This window comes from Lithobates pipiens, unplaced genomic scaffold (genome assembly GCF_037356315.1).
Source record: "Lithobates pipiens isolate NorthernLeopardFrog02 unplaced genomic scaffold, aLitPip1_a1.2 Scaffold_18, whole genome shotgun sequence".
Taxonomy (NCBI): domain Eukaryota; kingdom Metazoa; phylum Chordata; class Amphibia; order Anura; family Ranidae; genus Lithobates; species Lithobates pipiens.
In genome coordinates this window covers 400,922,054-400,936,200 of record NW_027507758.1, presented here as the reverse complement: position 1 = coordinate 400,936,200, position 14,147 = coordinate 400,922,054, and the positions used below count along the sequence as shown (strand labels likewise).

Below are 14,147 nucleotides of genomic sequence, written 5' to 3'. Positions count from 1 at the left end.
GTAAATGGTAATTCATAATCTGAAATCCATTTTAAAACTTTTACACTAAAATCATGATTCTGGCACAACAAAAATGGTATTCTTTTATTGAAAAGACATACAATTCTGTAAAAACAGCCTACGTGCTTCAGACGTTAGTCCTTAGTCACCAAGTGGTGGGATATCACATATTACCGCAAAGGGAGGGTAAATGCAAAATTTCAGTAAAAAATACCCAAGTTCATTTTAGGGCATACAAATGTAGTAAATTACCCATTTTTTGTCAAATATAAAAGATGAGGCTGCACTTAGTAAACAGATGCCCAATATGCCAAACCTTTAAATTTGCATGTGCCTGTGAAATGGCGACAAATTTAAGTACCCTATAATTTCTATAGGCAACACTTTAAAGGCCCCCTATATGTCATCAGTTTAGTGTTACGGAGGGAGTCCGGTGCTACAAATATTGCTCTCTGGCGTGCGTGGCGATATATGGCTGTGTGTAGGCGCTCGACATGTGCGTTTATATTCATACGTGCTTAAGTGGGGGGGCCTCAAAAAAAATTTGAGTTTTTTGTGCTGGGGTCTAACTAACTTTTTACTATTGATTTTTTTTTTTTTTTTTTTTTTTAGTTTTGTTCTTTTCGTGCTGAAAAGAACAAAACTAAAAAAAAAGACACAAAGTCCCCTATGTATTGATTTTTTTTTTTTTGGTGACAGGCTCTCTTTAATGAGACATTCCAGGTACGCTGGCCGGTGACACGGAGAGGCTGACCCAGAACTGCTGTCAAACACATCGCTTTCTGGGTCAGCAGCAAGTAGAGTGTAGCAGACGTGTGTCCACTTTTCTCCCTCCCCTCTACCCAGTGGCGCCAATATGTCAATCCCTGGCCTGCTGATGGTCAAGCAGAGACCTGGATATGTGGGGGAGGGGGCAGATTTCCACACACACGGTGGTTGTAGCTGTAGTTCAGTGTACGTCACCAATCTCACGGATGTTAGAAGAGCGGGCTACAATGGGATGGATTTCTATTTCATAGGTGCTCTGATCTGCAGTTATAAAAACCACAGTATAGAAAGTTGATTGTGATTTTTTTTTTTTTTTTTTGGTCTTAAACAACAACTTTGTATGAATAGCAAAAGTGAATCGTATACCTAAAGCCAGAACTTCAGGAACTTCCTATTGAAATTCTTCCCCTCTGTTCCTGCTCAGGATAAATGGATAAATCTATTGGTTAAACAAATAGAGATGGTGTCTCCCCCCTGTGAAGACAGGCTGCAACAACTTTCTTTCAGGCATGAAAACCTTTGCCCACTCTTATCCAAAAATGAAAAAAAGAAAAGGTTTTAGCTTCAGATACTTTCTGCTTGGGAGTTGTCTTAAGATTTTTAAAATTAAAAATTGTACATGGAAATAAGTTGTTGTTATTGTACTGCTAAATAGGAATAGTATCACAACCCATGTAAAATTGCCTATAGGAAAAAGCCACTGTACAGAAAAGGAGAGAAATTAGAAAAAGTTGTTCTTTTGTTGTTATGCTTCTGTTTTTTAGTTGTACGTTTTCGTTGGTGACGTAGTAAGTTTATTGGATCATAGTCATTTGTATGGCTATTAGTAAATGAAAATGACAACCTGTATCCATCTGGAAAATTACCAAACTCTTTTGAGACAGGTTTTAACTCACAGCCTAGCACTTAAAATTCGAATAAGACAGGGGGGATAGCTTTGTGTCTAAATAATTTCTCTTCTTGCCATCAGAGTGTGGTTACATTTGGATTGTATTTCAAAGCAGCTTAGTGATGTATGACATTAAAATTAGGTTACATGAGTAGAAGTGTATCAGGAGTGGGCAAAAAATGCAGAAATCAGGAATGGCCAATCCAGTTAAAGGCTGCCACTAACAATAAAAACGTCTCACAAAATTCTCTTTTAATTTGAATTCACATTGGCTACCTGGATTTTAAGATTTATTAATTTACAGCTTTGAAATTGTGCGACTTCAATTAAAATCACGATTTCTAAGCCGCATATCAGTGTGACATGGTAGACATCTGTGCGACTTCATGCACAGATGTCTGCAAGTCGCACCTGAACTTTCAAAAAGTAGTGCAAGAACGACTTTCAAAATCAGTATGACTTTGATGGAGTCGCACTGTTTTGACTGCTTCGATTGCGAGCAATAGGGTGCGACTTGTCATGCGATTTGAAACTATCAAATTGCATGACTAGTCGCACTCGTGTGGCCAAGGGCGTAAAGTGATTGTAAACACTAGTGTTTTTTTTTTTTTTTTCTGCTCTGTGCAGTGTAATTGCACAGACCAGCCCCGGTCCTCTTCTTCGGTCCTGGCTCCTTCTCTGCTTGATGTGCCACCATAGGAAGCCGCTTCCTATGGTGGCACACCTGTGGGCCTGAGCCTTGCTGCTTGCATCTATAAGCACAGAGAGCAAGGCTCGGCCCCACCCCCTGCTCCCTCGTCACAGGATTTGACGAGGGATGTAACTGCAGGTTTTTAAATTACAGATCAAAAACATCTGAAACATTGAGCTTGTAGTGTTTATTATGCTCCATTCATGTGACGGCTGCATTATTAAAATCTCAATTCCGCCCAAAAGGAAAACTTCATTTGTAAGTAGAATCTTCTGTACTAAAACATCAACTTTTTTTTTTTTTTTTTTATATCTCTGATGACCCTAGAGCAGTGATGGCGAACCTTGGCACCCCAGATGTTTTGGAACTACATTTCCCATAATGCTCCACCACACTGCAGAGTGCATGAGTATCATGGGAAACGTAATTCCAAAACATCTGGGGTGCCAAGGTTCGCCAATCACTGCCCTAGAGCTCTTTTAAGCTGGCAATACATTATACAGTTTTCTTTTCTGCAAGCATGGGTTGAAAAAAAGGAAAATCATTTTGTTCATCCATCAAAACAATGAGTGTTTATGGGGGTATCCCTCCTGCTGCACTATTGCATTCTGAGAGTAGGAGCTTTCTCCGCCGTCCGAATGCAATGACTACTGCTGCCGGGGGCTGTAAAAATTAATAGATCAATTTCAGTACATCCACCCTGCCCATAGATGGATTGAACTTTGGACATTTCCTGCTGAATGGCAGTGTTTCAATCGGTCTATGGCCAGCTTTAGTCGGTGTTGCTGACCGTTCCCACCCCCTTGCAGTTTTGCTTTTGCTACTTTTACATTTTCCATAACACAGACAAAACTAAATTTCCAAAGGAAAAAATCTTCAAAAAGGTTGCAATAGTTGTGCACAGGAATTTAATAGCATACAGTATCTCACAAAAGTGAGAACACCCCTCATTTTTGTAAATCTTTTATTATATCTTTTGATGTGACAACACTGAAGAAATGACACTTTGCTTCAATGCAAAGTAGTGTACAGCTTGTATAACAGTGTAAATTTGCTGGCGCCTCAAAATAACTCAAAACACACCCATTTAATGTCTAAAACGCTGGCATCAAAAGTGAGTACACCCCTAAGTGAAAATTTCCAAATTGGGCCCAAAGTGTCAATATTTTGTGTGGCCACCGTTATTTTCCAGCACTACCTTAATTAACCCTTTTTGGTATGGAGTTGACCAGAGCTTCACAGGTTGCCACTGGAGTCCACTTCCACTCCTCTATGATGACATCACGGAGCTGGTGGATGTTAGAGACCTTGCACTCCTCCACCTTCCGTTTGAGGGTGCCCCACAGATGCTCAATAGGGTTTAGGTCTGGAGACATGCTTGGCCAGTCCCTCACCTTTACCCTCAGCTTCTTTAGCAAGGCAGTGGTCGTCTTGGAAGTGTGCTTGGGGTCGTTATCAAGTTGGAATGCTGCCCTGTGGCCCACTCTCCGAAGGGAGGGGATCATGCTCTGCTTCAGTATGTCACAATACATGTTGGCATTCATGGTTTCTTCAATAAACAGTAGCTTCCCAGTGCCAGTAGCACTCATGCAGCCCCAGACCATGACACTACCACCACCATGCTTGACTGCAGGCAAAATGCATTTATCTTTGTACTCCAAACCTGGTTGGTGTCCCACACACTTGACACCATCTGTACTAAATACGTTTATCTTGGTCTTGTCAGACCACAGGACATGGTTCCAGTAATCCATGTCCTTAGTCTGCTTGTATTCAGCAAACTGCGGCTTTCTTGTGCTTCCTTCTGGGACGACAGTCATGCAGACCAATTTGATGCAGTGTGTGGCGTATGGTCTGAGCACTGACAGGCTGACCCCCCCTCAACCACTTGAACCTCTGAAGCAATGCTGGCAGGACTCATGTGTCTATTTCCCAAAGACAACCTCTAGATATGATGCGGAGCGCGTGCACTCAACTTCTTTGGTCGACCATGGCAAGGCCGGTTCTGAGTGGACCCTGTCCTGTTAAACCGCTGTATGCTCTTAGCCACCATGCTGCAGCTCAGTTTCAGGGTCTTGGCAATAGTCTTATAGCCTAGGCCATCTTTATGTAGAGCAACAACTTTTTTTTCAGACCCTCAGTTTTTTGCCATGAGGTGCCATGTTGAACTTCCAGTGACCAGTATGAGAGAGTGAGAGTGAGAACACCAAATTTAACACACCTGCTCCCCATTCACACCTGAGTCCTTGTAACACTAACGAGTCACATGACACCGGGTCGGGAAAATGGCTAATCGGGCCAAATTTGGACATTTTCACTTAGGGCTGTACTCACTTTTGTTGACAGTGGTTTAGACATTAATGACTGTTATTTTAATGGGACAGCCAATTTACACTATTAAACAAGCTGTACACTCACTACTTTACATTGTAGCAAAGTATAATTTCTTCAGTGTTACATGAAAAGATATAATAAAATATTTACAAAAATGTGAGGGGTGCTCACTTTTGTGAGATACTGTATATCTTACCACTGGGGGCTTCAGGAAAAAAAAAGTGTTAGGTGGTTTAACTCTCCAGCATTGACCAAACGTTGAAATTGTTTTGGATTAGCAGCATCTTTGCAGCACTGTAGGAGCAGTGTAGACACACCGCTCCTAAAGCACCCCTGCCCATTGAAATCAATAGGGCGGTTCCACCAAACCGCCACTTCGGCAGCACTTTGCTAGCGGCTGAATAGCGCTGCTAAAACGACGACACCTGCCCACCCCAGTATGAACGTAGCCTTATTTTCAGGTTTCTGACTCATATTGACACTTCTGTATATTGACATCCAACATCAATGACCTCTGGTTATGAAAAGATTAAAGGCGTCAAACTCCTGCTGGCATCGTGCTAAAACCTTTGCAAATGCTTTGTAAAAGCTTGCTGAATTTATAAAACTCATATAAATGCTGGATTGTGCTTTCGACTGGCTGGCTTCTGAGTGTTTGTTCACTCCATACTAAAAGTATTATAAGGGTCCTTTCACACGGGGCGGATCAGCGATGATCCGCCTTGTGGATATCCGCTTGCTCAGCGGGGATCGACGGAGCGATCCCCGCTGAGCGGGAAGATGACGGGTCAGTCTCTGCATACTGCGCAGGGACGGACCTGTCAGAGTGACGCTCTCCCCTATGGGAGATTGGATGACGCATGGAAAAGTAGGTTTTTGCTCCGTCACAATTTTTCGGAGCGGGCCGGATGTCAGCGGACATGTTGCCACTGACATCTGACGCTCCATAGACCTCTATGGAGCATCCGTTCAGGTCCGCCTGAAAAACTGACTGGCGGACCTGAATGGATCGGTAGTGTGAAAGAGGCCTAAGGCAAAAAAAATTATTGAATAAGATAAAGGTGGGTATTCAGAGGTAAAATCAATGAGCAAAAACTTGAGAATCATTTTCTGCCCTCTGTCAATGTACCACGACCCATTTTTATTTAAAAAACATATGACTGAATATTAGAGGAAGAATTTAAAAAAAAAAGCACACACTGCATAGCTATACAATAATTAAGAAAATAAAAAGTGAAGTGCTCCCTTAGTGTAAAACCCCCTTTTATTTTGACACAATATAAAACGATTGTTTAAGAGGCACTCGTGGTTCCAGTGAAACACGTCTGCCACAGCCAGAGTGAGCCCATCCATCCACCAAGCTGACTGATTCAATGATGAGCCTGAAGACTACGCCTTCAGAAACTAGTTGCAGTATCTACAGCTCATTGGAGTACACGGACTTGTGTTCCGTGACCCCCTTGGCACATTGGTCCAGCGTTCACAGCCGCCCCAGGTTCCTCACTGCACCACTATAGTCTTTAGTGACTGAGTGTCTCTGTCCCGACTCCCTCAGCAGCCCTTGGCTCAGACCCCCGGGCTGCAGTCAGAAGTACATCGTTGGAGCAGCCATTCAGCTTGGATGGATGGGATCACTCTGGCTTCTTTTACAATGTGGCAGGCATGTTGTTTCACTGGAACCATGTGAGTACATCTGAAACAATCTTTTTTTATTGTGTCAAAATAAAAGGAGGATTTACACTAGGGGAGCGTTTCCCTTGTTTTTTTTCTCCTTATCGTTAGCATCCTTTCCTTCTGTGGTGATGTTTAAACATTAATAATTATTAAAACCCTATGGAACCTTCCGTATTTATTCCTGTAACGTGTTCGGGCTGCAGTAATATGCTTGTGGCTTTTTAAAAAATATATATATATTACTCACAGTGCCAGGGCATGGGTTTCTAGTGGTCTGGCACCCATTGCACACTGCTCCAATGACCAGAGCTGCTTTTAGGGAGTGTGACTGCTGTCGATTGGAGCATTGTGAAAAGGGACATGTCGCACCACTGGAATCCCAGAATTCGAGTGGTCTAGCCCTCCTGTGTGCTTTTAGCACAGCAGCAGCTCATAGTAAGTGAAATAAATTCAAAAGGGGAAAGAAAAATTATATTACTGTATATGCACCTGTCTGCTTTACTGTAATAAATACATAAGGATCCAGTGGGCTCTGAAATTTTTTTGGTAGACTTTGAAAATGCAAAGCACAACCATATCTTACAGTGCCTTGCAAAAGTATTCACCTCCGTGGCTTTTTACCTATTTTGTTACATTATAGCCATTGGTTCAATGTTTTTTTTTTAAATCTGAATTATATGTGATGGATCAGAACACAATAGTCTAAGTTGGTGAAGTAAAATTAGAAAAATATATACATAAAACTATTTTTCAGAAATAAAAAACTGATAATTGGCATGTCCGTATGTATTCACCCCCTTTTGTTATGAAGCCGATAAAAAGCTCTGGTGCAACCAATTACCTTCAGAAGTCACATGGTGAAATTATGTCCACCTGCGTGCAATCTAAGCATCACATGATCTGTCATTACATATACACACCTTTTTGAAAAGCCCTAGAGGCTACAACACCTAAGCAAGAGGCACCACTGACTAAACACTGCCATAAAGACTAAGGAACGCTCCAAACAAGTAAGCGACAATGTTGTTAAGTACAAGTCCGGGGTAGGTTGTAAGAAATATGCAAATCTTTGATGATTCCCAGGAGCACCATCAAATCTATCATAACCAAATGGAAAGAACATGGCACAACCGCAAACCTGTGAAGAGACGGCCTCACACCAAAACTCACAGACCGGGCAAGGAGGGCATTAATCAGAGAGGCAGCACAGAGACCTAAGGTAACCTTGGAGGAGCTGCAGAGTTCCACAGCAGAGACTGAAGTATCTTTACATAGGACAACAATAAGCCGTACACTCCATAGAGTTGGGCTTTATGGCAGAGTGGCCAGAAGAAAGCCATTACTTTCAGCAAAAAACAAAATGGCACGTTTATTGAGTTTGTGGGAGACTCCCAAAATGTATGGAGGAAGGTGCTCTGGTCTTATGAGACTAGAATTGAACTTTTTGGCCATCAAAGAAAATGCTATGACTGGCACAAGCCCATCACATCTCCCAAAGAACACCATCCCCACAGTGAAACATGGTGGTGGCAGCATCATGCCGTGAAAATGTTTTTCAGCAGTTGGGACTGGGAAACTGGTCAGAGTTGAGGGAAAGGTGGATGGTGCTAAATACAGGCTATTCTTGAGCAAAACCTGTACCACTCTGTGTGTGAGTTGAGGCTAGGACGGAGGTTCACCTTCCAACAATAAGAGGGAAACATGTAAATGTATCAAAGCCCAGACCAATAGAAAATCTTTGGTCAGACCTAAATATTCCTGTTCACAAGAGCAAACCATCCAACTTGAAGGAGCTGCAGCAGTTTTGCAAGGAGGAATGGACAAAAATCCCAGTGGTAAGATGTGGCAAGCTCATGGAGACTTATCCAAAGTGATTTGGAGCTGTGATAGCAGCAAAAGGTGGCGCTACAAAGTATTGACTTTAGGGGGGTGGATAGTTATGCACATTGACTTTTTCTGTTATTTTGTCCCATTTGTGTCACAATTAAAAAAAAATAAAAAATCTTTAAAGTTGTGCGCATGTTCTGTAAATTATGATGCAAATCCTTAAACAAGCCATGTTAATTCCTGGTTGTGAGGCAACAAAACATGGAAATAGCCAAGGGGGTGAATACTTTTGCAAGGCACTGTATGTGTTATTGTTTGTTTTAAATGGCCTCCACTCTTGCATTTTCAGCTTTTCACAATTAAAGTGTAATTATGAATGAGTTCAGAAAATCTGCAGAAACTGTTAGTAAATGTTTCTCCTAAATCAAAGTTACAACCCTTTGTTTTATCGATTAATGTTAAGCATGCACCTTCATGACGACACTCAATGTCTACATGTCGGACTTAATCAAAAAGGCACCACAAAGAGCAGAGAAAACGTACAAAGAGTGTAGACGGCTCATTAAGAGATTATTTCTGATTGGTTGTTAGGGGCACTGCACTCTTTGGACTGCCTTTTTGGCTAAGATGTATTGGTTTGTCATGTAATTGATTCTTCCAGGTTTTGTCTGTGAAACAGCCTTTCTTTAATGGAAAGGTGTGGCAGGTCTTCTGTCTGCAGTTTTATCTGTGACATGAAAAATTATGCAGTATCAATTTTTCATGCTTAGAAGCATATTCTGTTAACAATCCTGCAGGTAGGCATGTTTTTTTCCCTCTTATGATGGATTCTTGAGAAATATGTGCAAACTAGCGTTTTAAAGCTAACAAAACGCTAGGAAACTTGCTTTGTGGAAGTTACCAACTTTTTTTTTTTTTTTTAAGTGGATGTCTCTCTGTGTTTTAAAAGTAGTATTTTTTTTTTTTCTTTAGAAAATGGCTTTATGAAGCCCTGGCACCATTGTGAGTATACATGTAGATGCGTGCAGCCAACTTTGGAGCCGTTTACTGCATAATGACTATAGTGGATAACTGCAGGCTTCATATACATGTAAGCTGTTGGGGTGTACGGTGCACCACAAAGGCATCGCAACGATCTTTAATGTCACAGCAGACATTTATACCAAGCCTCTGGTTTCCAGAGATCATATGCTGTTACAATGTGGAGACCACACAGTAATTCCTGCTGCAAGTACATTCTTTTACCTTAAATCAATGTTTCTCAAACCTACCTCCATATCCCACCAACACTAAATTTTAAATGCAATTCCCTTTGATCTGTTGGATTAATTCCTAATATGTTAACTGGTTTGGCTATCTTTGTGGATATCCAAAAAACATTATGGCAGGTTTGGGAATACAAATATGGAAAACAAGTCAACATACTTAAACTTGTCTTTAATGAAAGATTTATATCTGCAGTTATATGTGAATAGATATGTAGGCGATATTGTTTTTTTGTGTTTCAACAATTCCATGTAATGGCTGTTGTTTTACTAGCTGTATTACTTTTCTATCCCTCTAGATGGAAGAGGATAAGGGTTCAGTCAGCTCAGCATTTGACTTTACTGAAAGCGAGCACAGAGGGTCGGACAATAGGCAATTGCTAGCAGATGCCTCAAACCAGCAGAACACTTGAGCAGACTAGGTAGTACTCTAAACTGCAATGTGATGTGTAGTCACTTGTGGTACTGCCCATGAAATGGTGGCATGTATTCGTCATTAAAGAATTGTTTATGCCACACATGTGATCACTCTAGAAAACATTCTATAAGTGTTTGTGAATTCATCCATTAGTGGACATGTGCCTTAACCCACATTATGTGCTTTCACATCTAGAAAAGACAGCATGTCAAACTAACGCTATTCCATGGTCTTTGACACCTCAGTAATGCTAGTAAAAAAAAAAAAAAACATTTTGTGCACCTTTCTTATCTTTTTATAATCTTTATATCTTTCAATAATGGGGGTGGACAAATGAATTAAAAAAATCAGGAACTGTTCATTCAAGTCTAGAAGCCAGCAGGCCATGTTTGGAGCCACTAAACGTGCTTCCATTGACCTCAGTGGAAGAGATTCAGAGTACTGCTGTACTTATGTTTTTATTTGTATTTATTTAGATTGCTGTTTAATTACTAGAATTTGTCCAGCCCTGTTAAATCACTATGTGCAGATGAGTTATTGTGTTAAATAACACTTCTTTATACCTCAGCAGGCAGCCAAAATACCAACAAAAAAGAAAAGTTTCTGTTAGTATGCTCATAATTGTGTGTGTGGAGCACATCAATTCTGGCTTGATTTAATGTCCTATTTATACCAATGGAAGGAAACAAGCAAATAAAGCAACCGGTCTTATCCAGGGTTCTGTGAAACACTAGGGTGTTCCTCAAAAGGTTGCTTGGGGTACCTTGAGTAGTGAGCAATGGCAAATTGACCCTTTGCCTGTTGGTGCCTGCATAGTTCGGGGGCCTGGCAGGGTAAGTGGTGAGACCAGTAGTCTCTCCTCTCTACCTTCTGATCAGTAACCCTTGATGCCAATGATCTTTTTAGCTGTCTGTAAGGTTGACATTCTTATTGATGAGCACCAATGTACTGGAGCACTATCTTGATCGTCAAAGTTAAGGGGTCCTTCTCTCACTGACCTCTATTGTGAGGGAGTACTACAGTTTTTACTGTCTTCTTTTCTGGATATTATTTTGTCCATATTTATCACTGAAAATAATTTTCTTCTATAGAACAAAGGGGTGTTTAAAAAAAGTGACAAGTCTAGGTACACTATAGTCTTTATTTGTTTTATTATTATTATACAGTGTATAAACAACTTGCTGATAATGCTATACATTTTATGCAGGAGCTCCCTGACATCTGAATTATTTCATGGGTTCCTCCGAAGTGAAAAGGTAGAAAGATTACAGAATAAGTATTTCTACATGATGAAATTCTGTAGCAATGGGTGGAAACGTTTTCTAGCATGCTGCAAATGTTTTTAGTTGAAGTGTGAGACCTTTTCTGTAGTGAATAGACATCTGAGTCCTTGGAACTGCTATAACAGTAAAGCATAGAGGATCTGAAGATAGTTTTTTTCCTGGAAGAAAAAAATGTTTCCTATAGCAAACCTGCAACAAGCTAGCTGTACCAAAGTTATAAGGATTTCATTTCACAAGTATTTGATTTAAGAACACTTTGGCATTTACAAGTGTTTTTATATTTTCATGATTTTTACTTTGTGCTGGTGTCCACAGGCAGGCAGTAGCAGAGGCCTTCGATGTGTTGGCAAAACCATATACTGTTACCCACCTGCAGCCATAGTACACCATAACTAAGAAAATAATTTGGCTGGGAACTAATGGCTGCCAGATGAAGGATGTCTTCTGTGACAGCATGCCTTTATATCATACATAAAGCAATAATTTTAGGAAGTATTGTAGGGAGAATGATAGGAAATATACAGCATTTAGTCATAATTATGCATGGTAAAAAGCCATTTACTTCTGAAATATAGTTCATTAACATATGGCCCTGTTGCAGGAGGAGTTGAAGGATTGGGTACTATACACCTGGGCTAGTTATAATGAACCAACTGGTCCCTAGCCGACACTAATGTAGTAAAGGGAGCCCCCAACATAGCATCCCAGTCGTCATTATCAAGTCTAGGGAGCTCTACAGTCCAAGCATTCCTACATGGTGATAGTATTTTACTAGTTCCCATAAATAATTGCTTATAGATTGTGGATAAAGCCTTAGTGCCGGAATCATCACGCAGCAAAGCCTCAAGGTCACTAAATCTGAGAAGGAGCCTAGTGCACCCAAATTGGGCCTAAAATACATGACAGAGCTGCAAAATCTAAATAAGTGAGCGTCTGACGACTGATACTGAGACTTCAGCCCGCCAAACTGCAGCAGGACCCCATTACGGATGACATAATTACATTTTTAATATCAAACTTAATCCAGCTGACAGGGTCAGTATAACATTGATTGTCACATTCTTCAGTGTTCCTCTTATGGATCTTAGTCTCATACCTGTATAGCAATCACACTCAGCCTAGGCTGGAATGGTAAGCATGTAAGCTTATATGAGATGACTGTATTCGTTGAAATGGTGGAAAAAATGTGTAGGCGATGGCTTTATAGCACTAACAGCTATCTCTATGCTTCTGCCACCTAAAGGCACGTGTACTGTGCCTAATGGTAAATGCTGGCCTGGTTATGAGTCATTATCCAACACAGAAGATGGCGGCACTGCAAATTAATTACAAATATATTGGTAAATGGGGTTAGTGGATAGTTTATGTGCTGTCTTCGTGACTGGAGACTCGCGTAAAGCTTCTCATTAGCTTACAAAGAGCTAAACGCTGACACTGTAGTTGTCGCTTAGAATATACAATCTAGTTTGAATCTTCATTTTTCCTATAGAATTCTTTCTGTTTTTGAGTGGTTTTATATTCCTGTTGGATCACGCATTTGCCAGATAAGCCCTTTATATGTTTTGAATGCGTGCAAGCCACCTTTTAAAGTGTGTTTATCATATATTTGACAATTTTGTAGATTTGTATCGTTGATATCGGTGTATTCTTTAAGGCCCTTTCAGTGTTTTGTGCTGATGCTTTCAACATTATTTGATTTTAAAAGATGATATATGTATTTTAAAATCTACATATCTAACAAAGGACTAGTTACAAATAAGCAGTATATAAAGAAAGGCATCTAATATACCAGCCACCACATGCTTCAGTGCATTGTACCTTAAGTTTATTAACGTACATAAGCTTTTGCTAAAACTCTAATGAACAAAGTTCATGTAAGAAGTAGAAGTACCCCCTGGGGTACATGTTCTACTTGCTACATGAGAACCATATCTAAATATAAACTGGCACTTTGAGGTCATAGACGCTCTCAAAGTAAAAACTCTTTAGTCAGCTGTTTTAACGGATCCTATTGGTTTATACTTGAGAATTTATTTTCCATTAACCTTGACTTTGACAGTAAATGGTTTTGCTTTCTCTAATGCAGTGTCTCCAAAGTCTAGTCCTCAGGAAACACTTGGGGCTTTGTGTGTGAGGAGCAGGTTTCATTGCATTTAAAGCGGGAGTCCGCCTTTTTTTTAAAAGCCAGCAGCTACAAATACTGCAGCTGCTGACTTTTGAAATAATGACACTTACCCGCCTAGCGCGCCCACGCTGCTGCCGCCATCTTGGGTATGGGAATCAGGAAGTGGAGCCTTGCGGCTTCATTTCCCGGTTCTCTTTAACAAAACAAGATAAAGTTGGCGCACAAATGAATGGTCTCTTTAAGAGCGTTTGACTATCTCGTGGGATGTTTGTTTATTTAAATAAATGTCCTGTAGATGGTCTCAATGTGCGGCTGTTAACCCATTATGGACTTGGCAAAAAATGGATGCAGCAGAAAAAACGATCAAAAACAGCGCATCAAAGGGACTAGTAGATTGATGTGAAAAAGACTTTAAAATGTCATTTATTAAATGTAAAAAATGAACACAGACATCTGATCCCTGCAGGATCTCAAACACGGTTCCCGGTTCTCTACTGCGCATACGCGAGTCGCGCTGCGCAATAAGGATGGTCCCCGCTGTCTCTGGGATCCATGTGTTTCCCAGCAGACAGTGGGGGACCTTCGGAAAGGGGCGTAGATTCTGCGGAAAGGGGCATAGCTTCTGCAGATATCTATGCCGGAAGTGGGTGCAGATACCTGTACTGTACAGGTACCTGCACCCCCCTCCCCCCTGAAAGGTGCCAATTGTGGCGCCGGAGGGGGGGAGGGTTCCAGTGAGCGGAAGCCCCACTTTAGGGTGGAGCTCCGCTTTAAGATGTATTAACAATAAATTACTGTTACATTCCCACCGACTTGGCAAAAGCAAGAAATGGTGCAAATATACAGTGCTCCCTATAGTGCAGTTCAAGTTTT

General features: G+C 40.9%; 1 protein-coding gene across 8 annotated transcripts in view; it reads left to right on the top strand.

Annotated features, from left to right (window-relative positions):
• ATP11B (ATPase phospholipid transporting 11B (putative)) overlaps window positions 1-14,147 on the top strand; it is a 219,162-nt gene that overhangs the window by 188,194 nt on the left and 16,821 nt on the right. For 2 of the 8 annotated variants that reach the window (XM_077487904.1, XM_077487903.1), the window contains one exon: window positions 9,748-9,870. The exons of 5 other annotated variants lie outside the window; for them this stretch is intronic. In XM_077487904.1, the coding sequence (XP_077344030.1) occupies window positions 9,748-9,861 (114 nt within the window). In that variant the 3' untranslated portion in view covers window positions 9,862-9,870. Of the gene's footprint in view, window positions 1-9,155; window positions 9,186-9,747; window positions 9,871-14,147 lie in introns of all 8 variants that reach the window. One more of the 8 variants, XM_077487899.1, reaches the window with a different exon arrangement.